The sequence below is a fragment of the Drosophila sechellia genome, chromosome 3L, assembly GCF_004382195.2.
Source record: "Drosophila sechellia strain sech25 chromosome 3L, ASM438219v1, whole genome shotgun sequence".
NCBI lineage: Eukaryota > Metazoa > Arthropoda > Insecta > Diptera > Drosophilidae > Drosophila > Drosophila sechellia.
Window position 1 is genome coordinate 3,570,755 of NC_045951.1, and position 25,276 is coordinate 3,596,030.

Sequence of the window (25,276 nt, forward strand, 5' to 3'; positions counted from 1 at the left end):
GCCCACTATTTACAGACTGGCGCAGCACGGACAGCACCGACCACCACGATCGCGTCCAGAGACAGCTTTCCGTGTCCTCCGACAGCAAGTTGCTCGACGAGGACATCCGCGAGGAGATGAAGTACCACTCGCACGTGGTCATGCGTCCCAAGAAGCCGCCCAGACCCAAGTCCGAGGTCTTTCTGAACAAACAGGAAACGCATCCGCGCCGGAAACGATTCAGTGCATTTGGTGTAAGTATTGCTCACGGTTCCTTTGCTTTGATTCCACAGTTTTATAGTTGCGTCCAAAGCTTAGAAGTTAACAAAAAGCCATGTAAAATATATTTCTTTAATGAGATTTTATATATTTATTCACGCCCTACATACTGTAGCATTCCAATCAGTCAACTTTACTTTCGAAATGCATTCTTTTATCGTTTGAAATGGCATACTTATATGTGCGCTTGTTTCTCGCACTTACTGTCTCTATAATTCCCAACTGCTTCTGGTTGCGCTGGCATGAAGTTCACTATGCAGAGCCTCGCTCGCCATTGAAAATTTTTATTCTCTTTGAAATTTGTCTTGGTGGGACCCTTTGTCTAGGCATTGAGTGTTCCCGTTGATTAATAAATTTTAACTTATTTAAGGACTTTCAGTGTTTAACACTAAAGAGTTAACTTAATAAAAGGCGTAATAAAAAAAAAAACGTACGTACATACGTATTCTGAAGGTTTCAATTTGAAGTAACAAAATTTAATTTCTTGAACATTTTCATATTCATATTCATATTTATTATATAAAGAGGACTTGTAACTTATTTAATCTTGCCATGGTGGGGCCATCCGAAAATGTCACAGTTAAACAGTGAACTACTCTATATTTTAAATTTCACTGCATACTTTTAGTCACACTGAAAATTAATTAAATTGAGAATTTATAAGAGCAATCAAACACATTTGTGCAAATGTTTACTCTGAGAGACGAAAAGCCATCTTCATATATATTAATTAAAAAGTTAAAAATATTGCCAAACATTTGCAGAGAGAATTAAATTTAACATATTAAAACAAAGGCAAGTTTACACAACTTTTTACTCCAAGAGCCAACTTCATATTAAGTAATTAATTAAACAGAAATTTCTCCGTATGCCTACTGAAAACAACGGTAGCTTTAGCGTAATTGAAAAACAAACTGAAAACAAACATGTGGCTTTCCGAAGTGGCTTTCCATTCATTCCCGCCGATTACATCACCCGCTAATGTAATGCGAAATGAACCGCACACCAAACTAACTTTGCTTAATTAATTTACAAACATGATACATTTTTCAACTCCATTTGTTTGCCTCTCTTTTTCGTCCTTTTCCCACAGGGCGACTCCCCATTTGGCAAGCAGGAGGCCTATGTTAAACTCGAGCCGCTGGGCGAAGGGTCCTATGCGACGGTCTACAAAGGATTTAGCAAGTGAGTACCGCACCCAAAATGAAGCACGGGGGTCGTGGGTCGCCAAAAAATGGGTTGCCGTGTCAGTGGGTTAAATAAAAAATTATTGCCAGCATAGCTCAGCTTGAAGTTTGAGATGGACACCCCGATCAAAATGGATTTCGCTTTTTTGAGCTGCAAAAATTTATTCGCTAGTTTCCTTCGTGCATCCGACGTTTTCCCTTAGTTATTTTTGGAGCTCTGCTCTTTCCAGCTTCGTCTCCCGATCCATCCCAAACCGTATTCCTTTGTCCCCGTTGGCAGACTCATTACAGCCAGAGCCATGCAAATGTGGCTATCAATCACGGCCAAAAGGAAAGGGTGGTCGGGGTGGTTTGCCAAGGGGCAATGTGGGTCACTCGGCGGGAGGAGGAGATTGAGTTGCAGCAGGAGCAGCGGGAATGTCCTGTTTCCGCAGCTCCTTTTCTTCCTGTGTCCCCAATTGTTTAGTTGGCCTAACTCTCCACTAAAAAAAATCAGAAGGGGGAGCGAAGTTTAGATTAGTTTAGGTAATAAACTAAGAACAAAAGAGTCTTAATTGTGTGGCTCACCTTTTTGTAATCATTTGAATCTTTTAAAATATCGCTAAGCATAAGATATAATTTGTTTCAGTGCACAACACGCACTTTTGTGAAAACTTGCCCCACAATTGAGTTGGCTTCCTTGGGTTTTCCACAGCCCATTTTCATTCACCCTGCCCGGAAAGCATGGCAGCACAAAATGCTGCCTCATTTGCGCCTCGTCTGGCACTGATTTCAGCTGTTTAAGGATATGGAGTTTGGAATTGGAGTTGGGGCCTTGAGATTCTTCGCTCATAATTTGACAAATGGTACTGGCAACGCGGGAGAGAGATAGCCAGCTTCGTCACCTTTTTGACAGGATTCCCCTGTCCCAGTTCTTCGATGATAGATGCCACCCAGTCCCCTTTTTTTTTTGCCTGTCACAGCCACTTGCCCCCTGGTTTTCCCACCCCATTTTCCATTTCCTTCTGCTCTTACACGCACTTTATCTTTTGCTCCCTTTTGTTTTTGATTTATTTGACAATCATTTGCTCTGGTGTTGCCTCGATCTTGTTCCTTGTACAATGGGCATTACGTGAAGAACGAGCAGAAAGTTGTTTGACAGCCTCCTTGGCTGAGTTTTCCCTCTTTTCCGCCCTATTGTTACCCTACAGCTCCTAGTTTTCCCGGCTTTCCTTTTCTCATTTGCTATGCACGACGGCACTTACATGCGAAATGAGTTCCAATTAGCCTTTGTTTATACGAAATGCAATTAATTCGCTCTAATTTATCTGCCAAATGGAAATGTGACCCCTCAGTTTTTGGCTTTTACTTTTCTTGGGCCTGGCTTTGTTTAGAGTCCTTTTTGCGACTCCTTGCGCTCTGTTTTTTTTCCCTGCCTTTCAAATGGAAATTTAGGTCACTTTCCTTCTCTAAGATTTATGCTTCCTCTCGGACTGTTTTTTTTCCCCTTCTGCCAAATTAATCCTCCAGCTGTAGATCCTTCTGTTTGTCAATTGTAAAAGATTTCATGAATGATTTCACTTCCATTTGACTTTCGTTTTTCCTTGCCTTGTCCTGGATTCCTTTGTATTTCCCGATGTACGTTGGCATTTCTCGACTACTATTTTCTACCTATGCAAACACTGAAAAGGGCATGAAATCAAGCTAAGAGTCCTCAAGCAGAAAGTCAAGTTGCTGATTAGCATTTAGTAGGTCAGCTGTCACGAAAAGACGCCATCTGGCGGGGGGAAACTTCGATTGCGAAAAGTTTGCCTCACCTTTGATGGCACACGCAATTTTCGGTTTATGCTTAACTAAATCGTATTATTTTAACATTAACAAGACGAAGTTTGATCTCAGCCAACAAATCCTCTTCACAATCCCCAACCATTTCGCACTTGAAAAATTATGAAGAAATTTTAAAGCTTTTCTTATGCACAGAAATAAAATCTATTTATTGAAAAAATGTATTTATGTTTACATTATAATAAAGCTTAAAGATTGTAAGATAAAAAAATAATGTTCTAATGCGCTAAATTAACTTTTTGAGCTAATCTGATTACACAGCTTCTTGAATCAACTCCCTTTCTTTCTGTGTACACTTTTCGTGAGAAAAATCTCTTTGCCTGGCAGCTGTTTTTCGTTTACATGGAAATTGCTCAGGATGCGGTAAGGACATAAGCTTTTTATAGCATTTTTCTCAGGCTCCTAGATGCTAAAGGTTTATTAACCAAGTGTGTTTTAGAATACATTTTGATATGACATTAAAGGTTTAATTCGCCGCAACCCGGCGATTTTGTTCGAGAATAGGGAAAATTCTGCGAATTTTTATGTGCGCGATAAAAAGTTTAGGGTATGTTGCGCATATTTACTTCGCTCTCAGAATTTACGATGCTGCTCGACAAATTGATGCGCTTGAGTTCAGTCATCAGGAGCCCTCATCATCATCATTAACCCTCGCTTGCCCAATTAGCTACTGGCGTGATAAATTCTAGCCCCTAAAAACTTGCACTTTGACATATACGAGTGACATCTTCATGCTGGTGAACTCGAGCCCTGAAGAAAACTTTCGTAAATTCACTCTAGCTTCTGCTCTTAAAGTCAACTACTTTATGGTAAAATTCTCCAGCTTTGCTGGCTTCTTCGTTTTATTTCGGGTGGTTTTTGCCTTGCCAATTAGAATTTTGCCTTGGCAATGCGAGAAAGCCGCATAAATTGCCAGCGTCTGTGCGGCAGTGTCAAATAATTTAACCTAATTTGACACTTCAAATGTCCTCCGCTGTGTCCTGTCCCCTATATCCTTCCTTTAGTGCTGTCACTCTTCCAAAAAGGTACAACCTGGTCTAATTGGAAGGGATATACATTACTGCTAAGCATTTAACAATTTAAAAGTTCTCTTTTTTCCTACTTCTATAAATATTTAGACATCGCAAGAAAGCTAAAATTTGTATTTGACTAGAAAAGAAGCTGAAGTGCCATCACTAGTCCAAGCTGTATGCTCTCTCTTCCATGTCCTGTGGCCTGTCCCTTATCCTAATTTAAGTGTTTGCCGTACATTTCCCTGCGTGTTGGGCCGTTATGTCTGTTTAATATACAAAGGCCCCCGTTGGACCCACCCAACATGTCCTGAATTCTGGCAAGGACGCTATTGTGGGTGGGCTCCTACCACAAATTGCGAGCCTAATTCTTTGTTGCCCCGCCGGCAGCTGTGCAATTGCGGACATTCCCGCTCGAGTATTTATTTTATTAATTCCCCGTCCCCATTGCTGTGGCCTACAGATTAACCTACCAGCGGGTGGCGCTGAAGGAGATTCGCCTGCAGGAGGAGGAGGGAGCACCCTTCACCGCGATTCGCGAGGCCTCGCTGCTGAAAGAACTGAAACACAGCAATATCGTCACGCTGCACGACATTGTCCACACGCGCGAGACGCTGACCTTTGTTTTTGAATATGTGGTGAGTACTTGAAATATTTATTAGGATCTGAAAGCGATAGTTAGTTGATCGTTATCTACTCATTATTACTACTTGAACTAATGCCGAACCATCCTATTTCCAGAATACGGATCTGTCGCAATACATGGAGAAGCATCCGGGCGGCCTGGACCATCGCAACGTGCGCTTGTTCCTCTTCCAGCTGCTCCGTGGACTCTCCTACTGCCACAAGCGGCGTGTCCTCCATCGGGATGTCAAGCCGCAGAACCTGCTCATTAGCGACTGCGGCGAACTGAAGTTGGCCGACTTCGGACTGGCCAGGGCCAAGAGCGTGCCCAGCCACACCTACTCCCACGAGGTGGTCACGTTATGGTACCGCCCTCCAGGTGAGCTTTCCCAATTGGAGCTGTGGGTTGGAGGAAGAGAGAGTGGCGGGAGACCATGAGCAATTCAGTGTATTTTAATTTAAATATCTGCCAATATTCCTCAGTCCAGAGAATCTTGTTTACTTTTAATTTGGTTATCTAAAATGTTGAATATTTGCCGGAATGCAGCCCTGAATGGAATGAATAGCAAATTCTTTCTTTTCACACACCAATTTCACATTGCATACGTAGGCGAAGAAATGCTAAAGGATTCAATTTTGCCATGTGATTTCGGTATTTCACTATCCCTTAATCCCTTTAAACTTAAACAGCTAAGAGCCTTTTCATGTAAGCTGCTCATGGCCAAAATAAAAAAACTAGTAATCCCTTTTTCCAGGCGGAAATTTGCAGTTTGGAGCTTAGCCGAAGCCCCAAAGTCGAACCAATTTGAAAATCGCATTAAAATATTTCGTTTGTTTTGTGCACTCGAAGCCAATTAATTGACGTCCATGCAGGCTGAAAATTGTTGGCATAGCAGAGTAGCTTGGCTGGGATTAAATTAATGCCTCACTAAGATCCCTCCCTTGACAATGGGTAAACAATTCACTTTGCATGGCAAAGATTTTTCCATCAATTTGCGAGCCAGCTAAATGGAAAACTAAAGCGCAGGACTAGAGACAGAGGAATAAAGTTAATTTTTTCTAATATGCAATTCCCTTGGCATAAACACTTTGGGTCTGCTGGAATACCTGCGCTGCAGTCCGCACCCCGGACTACTGACCACCCTGACCCCTGGGCAGCATCAACGTCAGCTGGGGAATAGTTCGGAAGCATGTTAAACAAATTTAATCTGCACTTCTTGGCAGACAGCGCCGGCAGGCAAAAAGCGCAGGCATGCAAAAAACAAAGGGGATACGAACGGATGGGGATGCGGATGTGGTTGCCATGGGGACCTGTCGCCACCTGCGCGGAAAATTGGTGTGGGAGGCTTACGTAGGTACTACTTTTAAAAAACGTTCTTTAAGGTGCGTTAGATGCATTTCGAAAAAGATTGAGATACATATATTGTGACTTTAGTTTGGCTTATTGTTGTGCACATACTGCTTTATCGGGTATGTTTATAGTTGAAGCTTCAAGCTCCTTTTATTTAAACACAAATAGCATCCAACCCAGAAAATCGCGTGTGCCCATGGGAGGACTAAACTTTGTTAGCTGCTGGCCAAAAAGCAGCAGCGAAGATAAACACAAAGGTGCACAGGAAGTGGAGAACTATCTCGTCCTGGAGTTCCTGCTCTCTCTCGCCCTCTTATTTATTTAAAATGGCAATTTATTTTGCAACAAAAGTGGGGAAAACAGAAGTGCATTTACTTACCCTGGAGTTCGTGACCATTTCAGATGTCCTGCTGGGCAGCACGGAGTACTCGACCTCGCTGGACATGTGGGGCGTGGGCTGCATCTTCGTGGAGATGGTGACCGGGATGCCGACGTTTCCGGGCATACGTGATACCTACGATCAGCTGGACAAGATATTCAAATTGCTGGGCACGCCCACCGAGGACACGTGGCCGGGGGTCACCCACTTTCCCGGCTACAAGCCACACAAGCTGGGTAAGTAATTGGCCTCAGGGCCAGAGAGCGACCTGGTTGAACTCTGGAAGCTAATTTGGTGTACACCCCTTAACCTTTCGGTGCAGGTTTCTATCGACCGCGGAAACTGGGTCACAACTTCCCACGGCTATACGACATCATCGAGGGCGAGACGATAGCTAACGGCTTCCTGCAACTGAATCCGGAGCAGCGTTTGGGCGCCGATGATGCACTGCAGCATCCGTACTTTGCGCAGTTGCCAAAGAAACTCTACGAATTGCCAGACGGTGAGTCGCGCAAATTGAATTAATGCATTAAACATTTACAGCCCGAACTTTTGGCCATTGTCTGTGTGGCCGGAAAGAAAACCAATTAACAAAGCTTCGCAAGTCAACGAAAAAAAGGGGAAAAAAAGGATGAAATGTTTGCTCAAAGTTGGCTGAAAGTCAGGGAAAAATCCCGTGACGGTAGCCCATTCTTTGTAAAGGACAACTCATTTAAGTTTCGCGACAATTTGTTTGCCTTTCGAGCAGTTTTCCGTGGATTGAGGGCCTGCTTAGCGAGTGTTTCCGAGGTATAGTTAACAGTAATTGCATTTGCCGGTTTTAATTTGTATTTCAAGTGGTGGCAAAAGTTTGCAACAAGTTGGGAAAATAAATACCGAATGCAAAGGACAAACTTGTTGGACAAATACAGACCCACAGACAGAAAATCAAGCTGGTCTACTAATTAGATTGCGATAAGTGAACATTCAAAAGTAAATAATGGTTCGCTTTGCAATTCAAAACGTATATGATATGGCACCAAATATTTTATGAAAACTATATAAAATAATCCTGTGTATATTTAATATCTGATGTTTTGATTATTTTGATTGCGTACGTACAAGCAATTATCTCTTCCAATTCCACTACAACTGCCCTGCGTTTTCTGTTACATAAAATGGATACTAAATTCCGTTTTTCCCGAGGACCTGCATTCATTAGCAGACCGCCTATCGGATGCCACTCGGTAAATGGAAACATTTCCGAAAAAAGGAAATTTAAGGGTAGCCCCAAAAACCAGCATCAAGTTGCGGACTATGCAATTTGGCAAATGCAATCCACTGAGTTTCGGGGAAAACTAGGGAAGTGCAATAGAGAGGGCTTTAAAAATGCATATATTTGTATGGGGGCACAAAAGCCACTCGAGAATGCAGTCGGGAAAACCAAAAATAAATGAATAAAGCGCAAATTTCCCTCTTTGGACTTGCACTTAATCGAGGGCAGCTTAAAGTGTGCTTAAAATGCGATTACCGCGTGATTTGTTTACACAAAACTGGATCTATTTTTTTTTCCACTTAAATGCAGAAGAGGGAGCTATGCTAATTTCTGGCTAAATCACAGCCGCTGTACAAAAACCCTAACCCAACTCATTACGAAAGGGTGGAACTTTTCCTGGAATTTACCCCAGTATTTTCCGCTGCAACATTGCGTATACGCAGCGTGGACAGATAGAATCAATTAAAACGTAACTAATGCGCTTCATTTATCATGGCCAGGAAAGGTCATCACACCCCGTGTGCGGTTTTGTGGCTTAGGTTCGCATACACTCTGTGTACTACGAACTCTAATACAGTAAGCATTGCTTTAGGAAGCTTCGAAGGAACTTAAACGAGTTGTTATTGAAAGAGAAATTCTTGCAATATGTGTGTTACAATTCAGTAATATATGTGGACTCAATATTACTACCCAACCATTCTCATTACACAGTGTTCACTCATTAGAGCGACTACTGTACTCATCCGTGTGACTTTTGTACGTGGTTAGGTTGCCTGGCAATTGTGTGAGTGTATCATGTGCGGCTGGAAAATGTAATTTCGCCAATGGCAATTTTAATTGTCGCTCATCGATGGCCGTAAATTAAATTATGTCATGGTCAGAGTTCAGCATGTTTCATAACTCAAACTTTTTAATTACAAATATTATTTTATTATTTTTCACTAATTACCAATGTCCGTTTCTCTTTCGCCCCAAAAACAGAAACCTCAATTTTCACCGTGGAAGGCGTGCAGCTTTACACGGAGCCAAATCGACAGAATAAATGAAAATTAAAGCAAGTCCTCTCTGTGGATGGCGTACGTTTCTACTGTTAGGATCCTAATCACCCAATCAACATCCTCCTGGACTATCAATCTGTCAATCAACCTATCGCATCATCCAGCAATCGACAGCCATATATAATGCAAGAGGAACTTCTCGCCCGCGCAGAAGTTTTGTACTATAATTCTATGATACTTTTTAGTTATTAGTTCGATTTCGCAGTGAGTTAGCTGAGGGAGTTTAGCAGAAGACACGGCACCAACGGCAGCATTTTATTTTCAGTCAAATTGCTTAATGTTAGCTTAGATTTCATTAGATTTCTCGCCATCCTGCAGCCGCGTCGAAAAGGATACTCAGTTTAGTCAAAGCGCAGACACGTTTTTCTGTATTCTTTTGTAAGCTAACAAAAATGTACATTTAATGGTAGCTTTTAGTGAGTGAATTGCCTCTGTGGATTACGCAATATTTTCATCATCATGTTTGATATGCTCGTGTGTATTTCGTTTACTTTTTTTCTTTAGTTTTTATTCGATATTTTCAACGCGAATGTTCGACTGCAGAGTGTTTATTAAAATTGCAAATATAAATTCAATTGGTTACTGCTTTAATAGAGTGAAATTAATAAAAATTAATGAATAAACGGCAACGCGCCTAAAAAACGAAACAATTAATCAAATGATGTGCTCAAAAAATCTATGATTATTTCCAAGCAATTACTCAACTTAAAATTATCGACTTTTTCAAATTAAGACTTATTTAGTTCTGCTCACAGCTCCTTTAATTTGTTGGATTGCATGATTTTGTAACGTTTCCTTTGTCATTATAAAATATATCAGTTCGCCGCGCTGTTTAAGTGATAATTTTATAACTGTTAAATGAATTTATGTAAAAAGCAAGTAAATCAATTTTTAACGATATGTAAAACAATAAATTTAAACCATTTATACCATTTATGTTTGCTGATTTCGTTTTGTATCTTTTTATTACCTAAGTTTTTGGTTATTTTCACAGATTTGCTGACGTGCGGATGATGATTGAATTCCTAGAAAAATTTAGTCAAAAATCAAAGGTCGGGAGGAAGGCTGACGGATCATAAATCATAACATTTTTGATGCAAACTTAAGCGAATAGATAAACAATTTAACAAAGAGCAAAGCAAAGAACGCAAAATAGTAGAATCAAATTTTTAGCAATCAACCAAAAGTAAATTCGAGATAAAATAGCCATCAACTAAACACTAAAGTAACCTAACCAAGTATTTTACATAGAGTTCGTAGCGCGAAGTATCGAAACCAAGCCCAATCCATTTCCATAATCTAAGAAACGTACCGTATTTGGCCAAAACGAGAGGACGCCCGCCGTGTTCGGGTTCCACAAATCTTAAAGAGAAGTTCAAATGAGAGCTAACAAATGTGCAAATTGAAATCAAAGACACTTCACATGGTTTTGATACAAGTAAATGAATCAAAAACGATTTGAGTAGAGGAAACTAAAGCGTAGAACAAAATATATTATGAATATCGTAAAAATCTATGAGAAAGACGAGCCAATTTGAGTTGTAGGCAATCAAATTGCTAAGATTCTCTGATTAAGACATCATTATAAGGAGATATCAAGCCCGTTAAGTTAGTTGATACTTAAATAACTCGAACAAAACTCGATTTGGGCCACGTTTTAATAGCGCTCCGAAACCAGATATTTTGTAGCTAAAGTAAAAGTCAAATTTAAACAATGGCGAATGGAAAACCAAATATTTCAAATGAATAAACTTTTTCTGTGATTTATGAAAAAAGTATGCAAAAACACACACTGAAATACACTACAGCAAGGTAAACACAACACAAAGTAAACAAAAACTTAATAAAGATAAAGAATTAGGCACTTTAGAAAACAAACGTAGCAGCTGGCCAGCAAAATTGTTTAGAATTGTTTGCTAGCCAAGAAGAGCAGTACATTAAAGTGAAACGAAATTTTGCACGCACTCGAAATTTGGCGAAGAGTATGTTTATCATATGCATTCCGCTATTTTTGGTTCTCTGCGAATTTTACCCAATTAATTATTGGATCGCAACACAAAAGGTAACGAAGCATGGCAACGCACTTTTGCACTTTTCCCATCCCGAAGGTTACGTCCATAGTTTATAAGCCAATGAGCCAATGGAACAAATCGAATCGAACGAAATTAGCGAAGATTGAACTGGTTTTCGTTATCGTTTCCGTTTCCGTTAAATGCAATTTTATCAGGCAAACGCAAATGATTTTCGGTGCATTTTCCGAGACAACTCTAATTGATTATTTTGCACAACATTGGAGAAGAGCAGGCAGGCAAATGATAATGGAGAAAACTAAGCTAATCCCTAACGTAATCGAAACGAGTAAATAACTAAGAATGTTTTTAGCGGATCGTACTCTATATAGTAGCTAAGCGCGGGGCAATCCATCCCTCGGAACCCCGGGAACGAAAGGTAAAAACAATTAACTAGAGGGGTGGAACGATGAGAAACTTAAATATTTTTAATGCATTGAATTTGTCGTAAATATATTTAATGTACCTTTGTTAAAAACAAAATAAATCTATTAACACAAATTACGAACTTTCGATGCAGATAGGCGATAGTTTAGATGGAGCATGCAATTTTTATGTTTACCTCGTAAGCATTTTTGTATAGTTAAACGAAAAACTGGGTGCGGCCCACAAACCCCCACAAATAAGAATGAAAATTTTGTAAATATTTGTAGTTGATTTCTAAGTAACGAAAGACGAACAAAACAATATTCGGCAAGAGTAACAGACACGATGGGTATATTTAAAGTGGATAAATATTGAATGTTTATTATTTAACAAATGGATGGCAACTAAATACAATTTGAATAAGTTCAACCTGTACAATAATTTAATATTAAATAAAAAGCGGCCAAGGCCAATGAAAAGTAATGAGTGCTGTTTATTTTCCAAGAATATCCGACTGATTTATGGGCTAGTTCTCTGCCCATAAATAGCAATATAGACAATAATTTTTGATTGCTTGAAATGTTGGCAAGCTTTGAAATTTACTCAGCCCCATTTCGAGCAATTGAAATAATTCAGAGGATGACAAGTCGCCGAAATGATGATGTAGGAGGGGCAAAATGGGTGGCAGGCATGGGATCCAAAGGCATTAATTATGTAAATGACACAACTCTTTTTTCGGGCAAACCGCGAACAATATACATGATATTAAGAAACTTATTTCTCCTCCGACTTTTTTGCCACCCAACGGCCGGTTGCGTCATCATTCCGGCAATTCATCTTGGCCACAAATAGAGTTGGATGAGCTTTGGGCCTGACTTTTGGTATCTGCAGGCGAGCATCTCGGCACGATTCATCTGCAGCTGGGCAGAGGAAAAGGTTTCCTACGTTCAACATCCAATGACCAAGCTGGATGCAGCTGTAAACCTTCAGAAGTCCATAAAACCCATCACCATTGTAATTGAGCAAAACAATTACAGATGACATAAGCGGAACAACAACGGAAAATCAAAGGTAATCTCGTGAACAAGTTGTTAAGCCGCATGAAAAATGCCATTGCATCCATATTTATTCTGTTCGTGAGTCTTGCATTATATCCAACAGATGACGGCTAAGGCCAAAATACATATAAATAAAAACGAAACGCATATAAGTTCTATAAATATAATGTCAACGTATCGGGGAAACCACGACATTTGGCATGCATTCCCCACCTCATGATTACTCATCGCTTGCTAAGGTTAGCCCTTTCATATCGGCCAATATATGTCGTTTAATATATGGAAATGACGCCTAGTTGAGGCAGGCTTAACCAAACGACCAGTGAATGGGTTTTGCATATCATTGGCATGCAAACTACGTAGGGAATTTTAGCTATAGTTTCAGTTGCATAAAATTATCTAGCAATTAGCATAGATGACTTAAGGCGAGAAGCTCCTCAGATGTGGGTTTACAGCCAGTTACGGCATATTACGCACTTGGCCACATTTAAGACAAAGTAATAGATCGTCGAAAATAGCTTGTTCAATAAAATATCTAAATAATTGCATAAAGTGTTAGTGTTTGTATATGTAGTTGCTGACATTTGGTTTTTAAACAGTGTTCATTTTTCCAATCCAATATCGGTGGCTTGAAGAATACAGAAAAGAAGAAGTCTTTAATGATTTTTGAAGTAATCACTACTAAACAAAGACTGAACATATGGCCTAACGATGCCACATTTAATCTTGGGCTTAAGCACTTTACTAACTAATTAGCATTATAATGATACCAGAACTAAAAGCTATAGTTAAGCACAAGACTAGTAGCTCTTAGTGGTGATTCCATCCCCCTTTTTTGAATAGTCAATTAATAATTCTCTCAGCTCGTGTTCATAGTTCTCGACAAGCCGTTGCAAATTATTTTGGACTGATCAGCGTGCCGAGTAGACAGACAACCAATTGATTGACAGGCCAAAAAAGTCCAAAACGCCGCGGGGTTTTTTCGCAGTCTTCTAGACAGATGTGCATAAACAAAGACCATCCCTCGAAAAACATAAACTTCGAGCATCTCACGAAAGCTTTTCTACGAGAAAAGCTCCTCTCCAAGAGCTGGGTCTTCATATACGCTCAGTTTCTTCGCAAACTTCAACCGGAACGGACGTATTGATCTCGGATTTTCCAAGATCCTTGGATCTTGCGTGGAACCAAGGATAGGTGTAAAATTCTCGATTGATTGCCAGTGATTCGTTTGCTTTGAGCGACGCGTAAACAAAGTGACATGATGAGGCCCCAATTAGCAGCCATGGCCATTGTCATGGTGCTGGCTGCGATCTGCGGTTTTGGCACTGGCTCCGTGCTGGAAGTACCCGGAGTCACCCAGGCACCACCACTCCCACCTCGTAACCTGCGAAGCAACCAAACGCGGTCGCGCATGCCCAACAACTTCCGAGTGCGTTACAGTGAAAACACAGCAGACGATCGAAAGAACAAAAACCTAACTTGCAAAATTGTAATTAAAAATTATACTACAATTAATTAGTTTTGAACATCAAAAATAACTTAATGGTGTTAAATATAAAAACATTCGTTTAGTAAAATTCAGTATCACTTAGTGATTCATCGGAGTCTCGCGATTGGTAAATTTGGAATGCTGTCTATAATAAAAAACAAAACAAACGCTATAAATATCATATGGTAAAACGACAAAACAGCTGAAAAAGAGAAGAGATAAATATATAAAATATTTGAGCCAAAAGCTTTGAACAATTAAATACTTAGGTTACTTAATTAAATACAAGAAACATAAAATAAATTATCCCTTTGTTTGAAATGCACCCATTTGGCATACTGTGTGTTTGTTCTCTCGATCGCCCACTGTAATGTGAATTTAAAACTTGCCGACTGGCTGCTGACTTTTGGCCAGCAGGTTTCATTTTGGCCAGAACAAGTTCAATGCGCTGGCCTCGTATTTGCTTAATGTCGCGTCTCCCTTCTTTTTGTTTATACTGCCATTCTCCAGAGCATTGCGACCCCCACAAGTGCTCCCAGATGCGACTACAAGGAGATGATGACCAATCTGCACGATCGCGTTGGCATCTTGGTGACCTTGGACGAGGACCAGCGCCACCGCCTGGAAGTCATCGATAAGAAGTGAGAACTGGTTTGACATAGACGATCATATGAAATATTTTCGTAAAACCGGTAGAGCAAAAACCGCGCATCTTCGGAAACTTTTGTGTGACACTGCGACTTATTTGGCAGAGGAATTAACCCCTTAATGATGTGCAATTCTTTGCCAATATAATTATATTTCTTTGATCAAGTAATCGTTGGGTAGCACCTGCTCTTGCTTTTTGGGTCAAATTTATTGTTATGGTTTCGCAGAAATTCGCTGGTGATTTTCACACGCAGCCGGGGAGTGTTTATAGATTGTATCTCATCGTTTTGCTTGTTTGGTTAATATATTTTTTTCTTTGCTGACTTTAATCGGTTATTTCTTACGATCGTTTGAAAACGGAAATCTGCAAGTGGCAAGCTCAAGCTGATTAGCAAGCGAAACAATACAAACAAAAATATATTTAGAGCTTTATCATTTTCTGAACCCAAGGAAAATCGTCTAAGTGGGCCATTTCGAAGGCAGTGAGGGCTTCTTTATCGTTTTCTATTTATTAACTATTTATATACAATTTTTTAGATTGGATCAGCTGGTGGAAAGCAGTTCGGCCCGCATGGAATCGATGAAGGCCCAGCAATTGGACTTCCTGCAGCGACTGGACAGTTTTGAGCACATCCATCGGCTTTCGAGGAACACTCTAGACGAGCTTAAAGGTGAAACCGATCAGGTTTTCGGTCCCCGGAATGTCAGGGAGCTAAAACACAAGCTAAGAAATCGCAAAAAGATGAAGGGTAACATACTAGAAATGTCGATGTTGTGCTGTTTTATTGTGTTTGTCTCTCTGGTTGCCCAGTCCACTTTGAAGATCACATTTTTATAAACTTATTTCCTTATCGGCAGATATCTCGCGCACTGTACGTGACGTTTCGCAGGAACATTATCCCAGCTCTGGAGTAGGTACATTTAATGAATCCAACTTGAATTTATCAAGTCGCCTGGATGCCTTGGCCACTCTTTTGGCTTCTACTGCCCTCAGTGTCAGATCTGTGCAGGTTGAAGTGGCCAATCTTTCGCGGGCCATTAGGTGATAATATTTGAGTAATTCATATTGTAATTTAACTGGAACTTATATCTTTCAGGCGCCAAAGCCGTTTGATTCAGGGTAAAGGATTGAGGTCGACACCAAGTCAGCAGCCAATCTTCTATGGCCCAACTGGATTGAATGGACCAACGGCTACACGTCAGTTGCCCAATAGTTGCTCCTATTCCTTCCTTGCTAACCACGGAATTCTGAAAGTCCAGCTCACACCCGAATCGGAATCCTTCTACGTATCCTGCGATGAGGATTGGACTGTTATTTTGAGACGCACCTCCGATGATGTGAACTTCGAACGCGGCTGGCTGGATTATCGCGATGGCTTTGGCAATTTGGCTGGGGACTTCTTTATTGGTCTCAACAAACTGCATGCCCTCACTTCATCGGCCCTGCACGAACTGCGGATTGTGATGGAGGACTTCTCGGGCAACGTGGCGTATGCGGGATATTCGTTGTTTGCCATTGGCAGCGAAAAGGAACTATATCCCCTCGTTTTGCTGGGAAAATTCCAGGATAATTTGACTCCTTCAGCTGGAGATTCATTGTCCTATCATGCTGGAGCTAAGTTCAGCACTGTGGATCAGGATAATGACAACTGCCTGGAGTGCAATTGCGCGCTGAGACACAAGGGAGCTGGCTGGTTTAACAACTGCGCAAAGAGCAACTTATTCGGCGAATATACCACACAGAACCAAGCTGGAGAAACTGGGGTCTGGTGGGACACCTTTTCTGGGCAGAATTCGCTGAAACGGGTTCGTTGGATGATTCGTCCCATTTCCGAAGGATCAGATGATGCCAGGCGATAGGATATCTAGAAGAACATCTATCCATATCCAACTGCCATCTCCGAAATCAGGGATAACCCACAATCGATTGCTTGCATTTTAACCCTAGCTTAAGCTTTGAATCTCTCTGTGCGTGTGTGTGTAATATTTATGGAAAATTACTTAATACCTAGATAATACAGTAAATTTACGAGTACTCGCCTGAGAGTACGTCATCTCTGGAAGATTTCACCTAATCGGTCGATTAGCGGAACGCATGCTATATTTTGGGTATAAATAGGTGGGGTTTCGATGGAATCTCTAGTTATTCGAGTGGGTTTACTGTGGATTAGAACCTTAGACATGGCCAAGACCAGCTTATGTCTGGTACCAATTCTCTGTCAATTTCTGGGACTGCATGCCGCTCTGCTCGATTCTTTACTTAATCAGAGTACAATTTACTACCTTAAACCATCAGCGGATGTTTCCCTGGAGAATGTGGATCAGTTGTCGTCTGTGGAATCTGTCAAGTTGATTGTGCACGGTTACCTGGGATCCCGCACCCATGGCTCTATAATGCCTCTGAGAAATGGTGAGAATTTGGAGAGCAAATTTCTCATAACCGATAGATATCTTACTTCTTTTTGAATACAACAATTCCGAAGCCTATACTGCTCAGGGATATGACAATGTTTTGGTGGCTGACTGGGGTCCTGTGGCCAATTTAGATTATCCCAGCTCGCGATTGGCTGTGAAGAAGGTAGCTCGGATTCTAGCCAAATTATTGGAGGAATTCCTTCAGCGCCATGGGATCTCCTTAGAAGGAGTCCATGTCATAGGACACAGCTTGGGAGCTCATATCGCAGGACGAATTGGACGTTATTTCAATGGATCTTTGGGCAGAGTTACGGGTCTGGATCCGGCTCTTCCCTTCTTTTCAAGTCGATCTGATGACAGCTTGCACTCGAATGCCGCTCAATTCGTGGATGTGATTCACACGGACTATCCTTTGTTTGGGGATATTCGACCGCGAGGAACTGTGGACTTCTATCCAAATTTTGGACTGGCTCCACAGCCAGGTTGTGAAAATGTGGATGTTGTTGCTGCCAGTAAGCTACTCCACGAGGCTTGTAAGCTCGATTGTATTTTCTTATTTATTGTTTTTGATATTTTGTATATTTTTAATTAGATAGTTGCAGTCACAATCGAGCAGTCATGTTCTATGCTGAATCAATTGGAATGCCTGAGAATTTTCCAGCGGTTTCTTGCAGTTTGACGGCCATTAAAAGTCGGCGTGTTGAGGACTGCTTAAGGAAAAAATCAAAAACTAATACAAACACAAGTGAATATCAAACTGTTTTTATGGGCGAACATGTTAACCGCAGGTTAGTATTAGTTTTTGTAACAATAACCACAAATTTTCTCAACAATATTTCACTAGCGCCACCTTGTACTATTATTTGGAAACTAATGGTGCGCCACCTTACGGCCAGGGCAGGAACTCGCATTTCTGATTTTACTTGTCGCACTTATGGATAGATGGCGCCTAAAGCCCGAAGACATGTATTGCTTCAGAAATAGATGGCGCCACCTAACCACCTATATTGACCCACATTCTACAAAGAATATACTTTATCATAATTCCTAAAACCCATAATCATTTCAAATTAATTCATAAGCTTTAAGCGAAAAACTATAGTTTTTGAATTTTGTTAATGCAACTTTATTACGTTAAGGAGACATACGATAGCTTAAGCCTTTCCATCACATAAATTTAGTCTTGTAAAAACTCCCTCACCCTCCAAATGAGCTACTCATCTTTTATTTTACTAAATTCCTGCTCAATCAGCAAATGAATTTCAATTAGCTGCGACCGTCATCCTTATTAGAACCTGCAATCAAAAGTTCCGCAAGCGCAACGGCTCATAAATCACATTCATTTTATGAATGAAGAGAACAAACAGTGCCCCTCTTCGGATTCTTCGGATACCTGGATGCTGCGGATGACTGCGGACTCGGGGGTTATTTATGGGCCAATAACTTTACAACTAAACGCTCATCTACATTTAATGGCGATAATTTTTGACGCAATTCGAGAGGCAGACACGTTGGCGGTCTCGGGCTTCCTCCTCTTGGATCGGGGATCCTAACTTGCAGAGGAGTTGTTGGCCTACAAACAAGAGGAAGCAACCGCATAAGATAAGGCAAAACACTTGACACCTCGGCTTCGGTGGTGCGGTGGCTTGGCGATTCAGTGGTTCAGTGGTGCTTCTTTCCTCTGCGTCGCCAGAGGCCAACTACACTGAGAAAACATACGCATAAATCATAGGCGGGATTAAACATATAATTAATGCTTTAGGTTGCGAGTTCAATTTACAAACAATGGTTAAATATGTTAAATATTTTTACAAACCCTTGAAAAATCGTAATTTAATAATTTTCTCTCAGTGTTCAGAATGCGTGAGGCGAGTGTGTAGAAGGTGGAGCCAATAAGAAGAGCACCAACGAGACTGAGTAAACAAAGGCAACGATCGTAAATTCCCGGTTAAGAGGCAAATGCTACTAAAAGGAGTTGGAATGCTGTAAATTTGGGGATTTCGAGATGGCAACAGCTGGCTGTCGATCGGAAATCCACCGAGAAAGCAAGCTGAAGGTGGGTGGCACAGGTGCTGCAGTTGGATCAAGTGTTCCCGGTGTCTCGGTGGTTAGTGGTCGGGGATCACCCTTCATTTAAGTCGATCATAGATCATTGTATCGTGCCGCAAATCGATTTCAGGCTCCATTAGCCGCCCTGCACAGGAAACTCGCGCATTTGGTGCCAAGCTTATGCTTTGTTTTTCCCCAGCTTTTCCATGGTGAAAATTCAGCAAGTTAGCCGCTCTATTGATGCTCGGTCAACCAGCGAGTTTCTGTTTTCCGTTTCTGTTTCCTGAACGTTATTTCTTTGTTTACCGAGTGCCGCGCGCCAAAGTCTGGACTATTTTTTTTTCTATTTTTTTGGGTTTTTGCTCTTCTCATATGCGTTCTCAATATTTCCATCATTTCCCTTGACGCATTTTCCCCATTTCCTCGGCAGTCCGCTTTTTGTTCTGTTCACCACCACCTTCCCTTCCTGAAATTTGTGTCATGCGTTGGCTTTTCCTGTCCGCCACTCGTTTTGCTTTTTTCTCTGGCTTTAATTTCTGTTTGCTGGGAAAGTAAAACAAAGCGAGAGTTGTTGACTTTTGATTCTGGCGATGGCTGAATGGTTGGGTGCCTTGTGGGTGGGGGTCGTCTCCGGTTAAGCGGGGTTAAGGGGGCCAAGAGGGCCCTTGAGAGGGTACATGCCAATGAGCAATGTTCCGCTCTAATTCATATGCAATATGAGCTCGGGAACTGCTCTCGGGGGGAGAAGGAGAAGTAGTGTTTAACTTCATTAGTTTGAAAACTAAAAACATAATCTCTAATAATGAATTTAATAAGTTTTATAATTAGACCAACGACTTGGTTATTTTATAAATTCATCAGCGAGCTAAAAAACTGCATGCTTATATAAAAATACATTTTTTCGTGCGCCAGCTTATTATCCTTTCAGCCTGTCTGTTCTGTATGTTTAACCCCTGCGCTGTCGTGTTTTAACTTATATAATTCCTCACATGTTTTGACACATTTCTTAATGGCATCCCACACACGGACACTCGCCCAAAGATACAGGTAAAAAAGGTGGAAAAAAAGGAACCCAGAGGCAAGACAAAATGAACAAATGCAAACACAAAGCCGAGGAGACAAGAAGAGAAATGATATTGTAATTGGCAATCGTTGTTGTGCATAAATCACATGCATAAATTTCCGACCTGAAGGCATATTCTACAAAGGCGAAAGACCCCCACCTTATCCACATCCTTATCCCTCTGCAGCGCCTCCCCTGCATGCAACGTCGTTAGTTGAACTCGAATGTTTTCCAATTGGAAAATTTTTCATTAACTAATTGAACATTTTATGGCTGCCGAGGAGGGGAAATGGAGCGCGGCCAGGATATGCAAGGAGTCGCGGAGAGGGGCTACAATGGCGCCAATATTTAATGGCAAACAGAAAGGAAAACCCCAGTCCCCATTTTCCCATTTTCCAGCTTGCCACCTCTCAAAAAAACAGGCATTGGCAAGACAATGAACGAACAATGTTAGACAGCCAGGACACGAAAGGACGATGGCCCAAATGGGCAAACAAACACAGAGGAACATCGAGCTGACATCCTGGTGGTTGTAGTGTAAGTGTGTGCTGTATCTGTGTGTGGCCACTATAATTTACGAGCACACGCTTCGCTTCGTTTTACAGATACTTTTTGACTTTCGGGGAGTATCTGGATTGCTATATGTTTTAAGCGTATTTACCTGTTAGTATAAAGGAAATTTGTAAAAACCAATGAGCTAATATATGTATATCACTAATTCAAAATAATTTTTCAAGGTTTTTGGAGTACATTTTTCTACTTTATTATTTAAATATCTAATAGTATTTACGCATTTGCTTTTATGAATATTCAAATACCGATTTATTGTTATTTTTTTCGCCATATATCAAAATCAATTTGCCCTTACGGCGCCAATTTATTGAACTATATAAAAAATTTGAATATTTTTTAGATATTTATGGTTTATATTTATTGTCTTAACACATTGGCGTATCGTTACATTTGCGTAAGTAAATTTTTGAAAATTTTCCACGAACTTTCAGACGTCATAAGGTATTCCCTTGGTTCATCATTATGGCGACGGAGGTTTTGTTCTCCCTTTAATATACAAATAATGTTGGAAATTTGCATAACTGTCTGGTCTGGTTTTGGACTGGGTGTCTTCTTCGGTGTTCCCAACCGACTCTTCTCCATTTCTCTCCCTCTGGCGGCCACCCATTCCATTATCCTGGCGGATATTAAACATTAGCGCGTGCTGGACACATCCTCGGCCACCCGACGACTCCTGCCACCAAAAATAATTAAGGTGAAAATTGCTGTCGACACGCAAACCCCAAACGAATCGAAAAGGGGATAAAGGTATGAAGCCAAACTGAGGCAAAAACCAAAACTGAAAATACATTTTTTGTGGCTCAGAGACTCTGAGAAATGACCAGAAAAAATGAGAGAAAAAAGCAGCTGATAAACCGGACGATTGGAGATGACTAATGAAACCTATTAGCCCTGTGACAGATGAGTTAAAGACGCTGGGAGCTGTGACCGCGATGATGGATAAGCTCATTAAAGACAAAGGCCCCGGGATCATTACCGATCATTCGGTAGCGGCTCCTTCTATGCTGACCCCCGGATTAATTGAAATCCGCCGGTGGTCAAGCATTTTCCCCTCCAAAATCAAAGTGATAAGCTCATTTCTGACATTTTCTTTATCAGTCTAGTGGAGTCGAATCAATCAAGACAGCAGACTGAGTCCATTCACGGCGTCTGTGGGCACTCGGAAATTCCACTGGCGCTTCAAAGGCTTCGGCATCCGCTGGTTGAGGAAGAAACTCCGGCCATAGTCGACGGGCTTCAGTCTCCTCTCGTAGCCCTCTGGCAGATCATCCACATGACAACTGAACTGCAGATACTCCTGGGAGTCGTTCGCCATCAGTTTCTCTATGGAGCACTTTCGGGGGATTAAAAAGTAATAAAATGACCTTAGAGTCTAGCTTACATTATCTGCCAGATGCACAAAATCGTCTTGGATCTTTTGAATTTCTTGACAGCGAGTGGCCAGAACGGCTGCTTAAAACACGTTAACTTACAATATAGTAATCCATTTTTGTTTCTAACTCAAAACTTACACTCCTTTGGATTTCTGTAACTGTCGATTAGGCACTGAGCTAGAAAGGATAACGAAACGAATAGAAGCGCGAGGCACCGTGAATTTGGACTCATTTTTGAATTTCGTTGAATTGAGACTCAAGACTGTTTGTCAAATTGATGAAACTGTAAGCACTAGAAACAAGGCCACTCAGATGAAATAAAGTCAAAATATTATTTATGCGACTAAGTCACTAAGATCTTTAAGTGCTTGGTTCTTCTCAAATTGTTATCGCTGTTTAAAATTATAAAATTAATATGTAGAGATATTATTTTAAGAATCTTCTTAGATTTTGCTTGGTTTTCTCCAGAAATCAGTTCTTATCAAAACCAAACAAAATGAGTTTAGGGCGAATTGGCGCTAATCAAAACCTCTCGGCTTTTGCTCTAGAGCTGGTAAACTTTTCCAATTGGATATAAAAATCGACAGAAAATGGTTTGACGAAGAGCATCATAAACGAAAACAAATAGATAAGACATTTTATAAGCACTTCTCAACAAACGAATAGTAAACAAATAGAAAACGCAGGCCCTTATATGGAAATTTGGCCAGAATTTGGGTTCACCAAACAAGTTTCATAATTTGCATGTCGCATTCGAAGAAAAGTTCTCGGCATTGATAAACTTTTCCGATTCGCCATAAAAATCGATAGAAAATCCTATGGAAATTTTCGGCTTTCTGTGTCAGTGCCGAATATCGAATATCGCATAATGTCTGAAGTCTGGCCGATGTCTGCGATGTCTGCGATGTCTGACGTGTGCTGTTGGGTTTCTGGGTTTGGCCAGATTATTGTTACTTTTATGATTTAATTTCACACGAATTTGTATTATTTCGGTGCAATTGTTTTGTGCGTCGTCGCATTTATGGTGTATCAGTGGTTTATTGTCTATGGCTTTTGGCTTTTGGCCAAGGCAAAGCGTTCGGAGAGATTTCACAATCCGAAAGCCAAAAACCGAGGGACTTGTTAGCCCAATTAATAATTATTATTGGCCGTAGTTAGAGGAGATGATGAAGTCTTTGGTGTGGGAGGCCTTGGCTTTCTCTGCGCCTGCCCACAGCCGAGATTTAATTAATTGCCGCGTAAAATTAATTTCATTTCAATTGTGCAGTCGCATCATTAGCACCCCCCGAAAATAGTCGCGACCCGAAACCTGCTGAGTAAGCAATGATATCGTTTGTAAGTTTTGTAAGTTGCCCCCATGCCATCAACATCCACGATCCCCAGCCACTCTCAAGTGCCATATCGTTTCTACTTCGCTTCGAGTGGGCTTGAAAGGTGATTAACGCGATCATAGAAATGATGTCGGAGGAGTACCGCACTGGGGGCTCATCTTTCCAACACCTGAAGTGGTACAGGGAAACGGGAATTTAATGAAGCACTCCACTGGGAGAAAATATCACTCGAAATGCTAATCACTTTATTCAATTTAATATCAGTGTGCTAAAATGAAAGTCCTATAGAACTTTTGTGACTAACAGCTGTATAAGCATCTATGAAGTATATAAGTATATAAACAGATAAAACACTATGACTTTTGTCGTGAACAACACACGCTTTCAATCTTATTTGCCCAGAAATTGAAAGCGATCGAACCAATAGGTAATAAGCTCTCTATTGTGGCAAATAATGGGCGTTATTACTATCAATAACAATAAAAATGCTTCGAGACCTCTAATGTCAATTTTATTAGGCAGCAAAGGATGAATCTTTAAGATAGTACGGGAAGGTTATTGGGATATAAACAATAGAAGAGAATACAATTGTGACAAGCATTGTTCATTTATTTGTTTGTTTTGAATATAATGAATCTTTTTCTTTACAAATTCAAAATGATTTGCGAATGATATAGTTATTTTTCGCTGTGTCGTAGATCGTTAGATGCTTAGATCATGACTCTTTCTTTCTGCGCTTGCGCACGCGCTAAATGTCAAAAAAAGTGTCCATGAAGCTCGGGAAGAATCAGCCGCCTGCTGTTCGCTCTCCGCCATGCCACGCCCCCCGCCCTCACCTGAAAGTGACACGCCCTCAGGCGGGCCGCCCACTTGGAACATGTCGAATCATTCATTCAACGCAACGAAATGTGGGCTGCGAGGTGTTGAAAGGCGAGAGGCGAAAACCGAAATACAAAATCCGAAATCCAAAAGGCATTTTGTGTGCATTTGTAATTTGTGGAGCTGCACACAGCACTGCGCGCTGTCATTATTTTCTGTAACATTTAGCAAAATCATTAATAATTGTTGCCGCCGCTGCAGCGACACAGATACGCACTTAAAAATTGTCAGACGACAGTGACTATGCCTTGGTGTTAACTTGATTAGCATTCGCATAAATTCGCATTCGCAGTTGCATCTTGGCCGCATTTGCATAGAATGCACATTTCTGAGACCCAATTATTCGGGTTAACTAAAAGTCTTCTGATCTCGATCGCCTGAGTTGTTAGATGGAATTCGAGGTGGTTCCCCTGGCTGAGATTTCAATTACCCTCGCATTATGCAAACAAATAAATTCGAGCGATAAGGTTAAGCCGAAGAAATTATGAAAATATTTCCCAGAAAATGCGCAGACAAAACAAATTGCCGCGTAATCTCTGGGACCCTCGCTCTTGGAAGAAATAACAACTCCAGGTTGACAATGCACCGCCCGAATAAATCGGAATCATTTGGGAACTTGTCCTTCTTTATCGGCAAGTGCCGCCAAGTGGAATCAATCAAGCGGAGAACCATTTCCTTGGAGGCTCTCAGATCGTGTTTTTCATTTTATTTCGATTCCGATTTCGAAGCGTGACAATATTTTGGCCACAATTCAAACGAACTGATCTCGAGGGTCTTCGGTGGGCAATTAATCATGTCGAGCTGGCCGATAAGTTCTGCTCGGTCGAGTCCAGTGAATTTCGGGGGGAGAGTCCTCGAATCTCCGGTCTCATAACAGGTAGTACCCTCGACATCGATCTTTGTGTGAGGTAAGAGCTGAAACAGGGGCTTCCATAAATCCCGCAGATATCGCTGGCGGGAAAATCAATTACTCTGCAAGGATGTGCGCCTTCAATTTGAATATTTATGGTGAACTGA

The 25,276-nt window shown here is 41.0% G+C and overlaps 4 protein-coding genes and 1 non-coding gene across 11 annotated transcripts in view; 4 read left to right on the forward strand and 1 right to left on the reverse strand.

The window, feature by feature from the left end:
* The window catches only part of LOC6610646 (cyclin-dependent kinase 14), an 88,995-nt gene extending 77,131 nt beyond the window's left edge, over window positions 1-11,864 (forward strand). For 4 of the 5 annotated variants that reach the window (XM_032717313.1, XM_032717316.1, XM_032717315.1 and 1 more), the window contains 7 exons: window positions 16-233; window positions 1,352-1,443; window positions 4,743-4,917; window positions 5,021-5,282; window positions 6,657-6,869; window positions 6,956-7,135; window positions 8,870-11,864. In XM_032717313.1, the coding sequence (XP_032573204.1) occupies window positions 16-233; window positions 1,352-1,443; window positions 4,743-4,917; window positions 5,021-5,282; window positions 6,657-6,869; window positions 6,956-7,135; window positions 8,870-8,934 (1,205 nt within the window). In that variant the 3' untranslated portion in view covers window positions 8,935-11,864. The remainder of the gene's footprint in view (window positions 1-15; window positions 234-1,351; window positions 1,444-4,742; window positions 4,918-5,020; window positions 5,283-6,656; window positions 6,870-6,955; window positions 7,136-8,869) is intronic. The other variant, XM_002035177.2, reaches the window with a different exon arrangement.
* On the forward strand, window positions 537-601 carry LOC116801319. Its single transcript, XR_004361955.1, has one exon. It is a non-coding gene; the product is annotated as a U7 small nuclear RNA (small nuclear RNA).
* A 1,699-nt stretch (window positions 11,865-13,563) lies between the features above and the next one.
* LOC6610647 (ficolin-2) lies at window positions 13,564-16,639 on the forward strand. Of its 2 annotated transcripts, none has more exons than XM_032718750.1 (5): window positions 13,564-13,868; window positions 14,439-14,569; window positions 15,114-15,325; window positions 15,435-15,618; window positions 15,674-16,639. In XM_032718750.1, exons 1-5 carry the CDS (start codon window positions 13,698-13,700, stop codon window positions 16,434-16,436), a joined length of 1,461 nt encoding a protein of 486 aa, XP_032574641.1. In that variant the 5' UTR covers window positions 13,564-13,697; the 3' UTR covers window positions 16,437-16,639. The 2 variants fall into 2 exon arrangements, with proteins under 2 accessions (XP_032574641.1, XP_002035214.1); XM_002035178.2 differs by having other exon boundaries at window positions 15,114-15,247.
* Window positions 16,640-16,715: 76 nt separating this feature from the next.
* Window positions 16,716-18,257, forward strand: LOC6610648 (lipase member H-A). Of its 2 annotated transcripts, none has more exons than XM_032718752.1 (4): window positions 16,716-16,986; window positions 17,060-17,503; window positions 17,584-17,779; window positions 17,836-18,257. In XM_032718752.1, the coding sequence occupies exons 1-4, from the start codon at window positions 16,758-16,760 to the stop codon at window positions 17,906-17,908; spliced, it is 942 nt and encodes a 313-aa protein (XP_032574643.1). In that variant the 5' UTR covers window positions 16,716-16,757; the 3' UTR covers window positions 17,909-18,257. The 2 variants fall into 2 exon arrangements, with proteins under 2 accessions (XP_032574643.1, XP_032574642.1); XM_032718751.1 differs by having other exon boundaries at window positions 16,717-16,986; window positions 17,060-17,524.
* A 3,491-nt stretch (window positions 18,258-21,748) lies between these two features.
* On the reverse strand, window positions 21,749-22,371 carry LOC6610649. The gene is made up of 3 exons (XM_032718545.1): window positions 22,188-22,371; window positions 22,058-22,125; window positions 21,749-22,009 (listed from the first exon to the last, which is right to left on the reverse strand). Exons 1-3 carry the CDS (start codon window positions 22,279-22,281, stop codon window positions 21,794-21,796), a joined length of 378 nt encoding a protein of 125 aa, XP_032574436.1. The 5' UTR covers window positions 22,282-22,371; the 3' UTR covers window positions 21,749-21,793.
* Window positions 22,372-25,276: the final 2,905 nt, after the last annotated feature.

What these genes read in the sequence shown, in the direction of transcription:
- LOC6610647 (XM_032718750.1), top strand. Translation starts at nt 13,698, where the DNA reads ATGATGAGGCCCCAATTAGCAGCCATGGCCATTGTCATGGTGCTGGCT. An exon ending in AAATCGCAAAAAGATGAAGG is followed by an intron (nt 15,326 to 15,434) that starts GTAACATACTAG and finishes CCTTATCGGCAG; the next exon opens with ATATCTCGCGCACTGTACGT. An exon ending in AATCTTTCGCGGGCCATTAG is followed by an intron (nt 15,619 to 15,673) that starts GTGATAATATTT and finishes TATATCTTTCAG; the next exon opens with GCGCCAAAGCCGTTTGATTC.
- LOC6610648 (XM_032718751.1), top strand. Translation starts at nt 16,758, where the DNA reads ATGGCCAAGACCAGCTTATGTCTGGTACCAATTCTCTGTCAATTTCTG. An exon ending in TAAGCTACTCCACGAGGCTT is followed by an intron (nt 17,525 to 17,583) that starts GTAAGCTCGATT and finishes ATTTTTAATTAG; the next exon opens with ATAGTTGCAGTCACAATCGA. An exon ending in GGCGAACATGTTAACCGCAG is followed by an intron (nt 17,780 to 17,835) that starts GTTAGTATTAGT and finishes ATATTTCACTAG; the next exon opens with CGCCACCTTGTACTATTATT.
- LOC6610649 (XM_032718545.1), bottom strand. Translation starts at nt 22,281, where the DNA reads ATGAGTCCAAATTCACGGTGCCTCGCGCTTCTATTCGTTTCGTTATCC. An exon ending in TTACAGAAATCCAAAGGAGT is followed by an intron (nt 22,126 to 22,187) that starts GTAAGTTTTGAG and finishes TGTTTTAAGCAG; the next exon opens with CCGTTCTGGCCACTCGCTGT. An exon ending in TTGTGCATCTGGCAGATAAT is followed by an intron (nt 22,010 to 22,057) that starts GTAAGCTAGACT and finishes ATCCCCCGAAAG; the next exon opens with TGCTCCATAGAGAAACTGAT.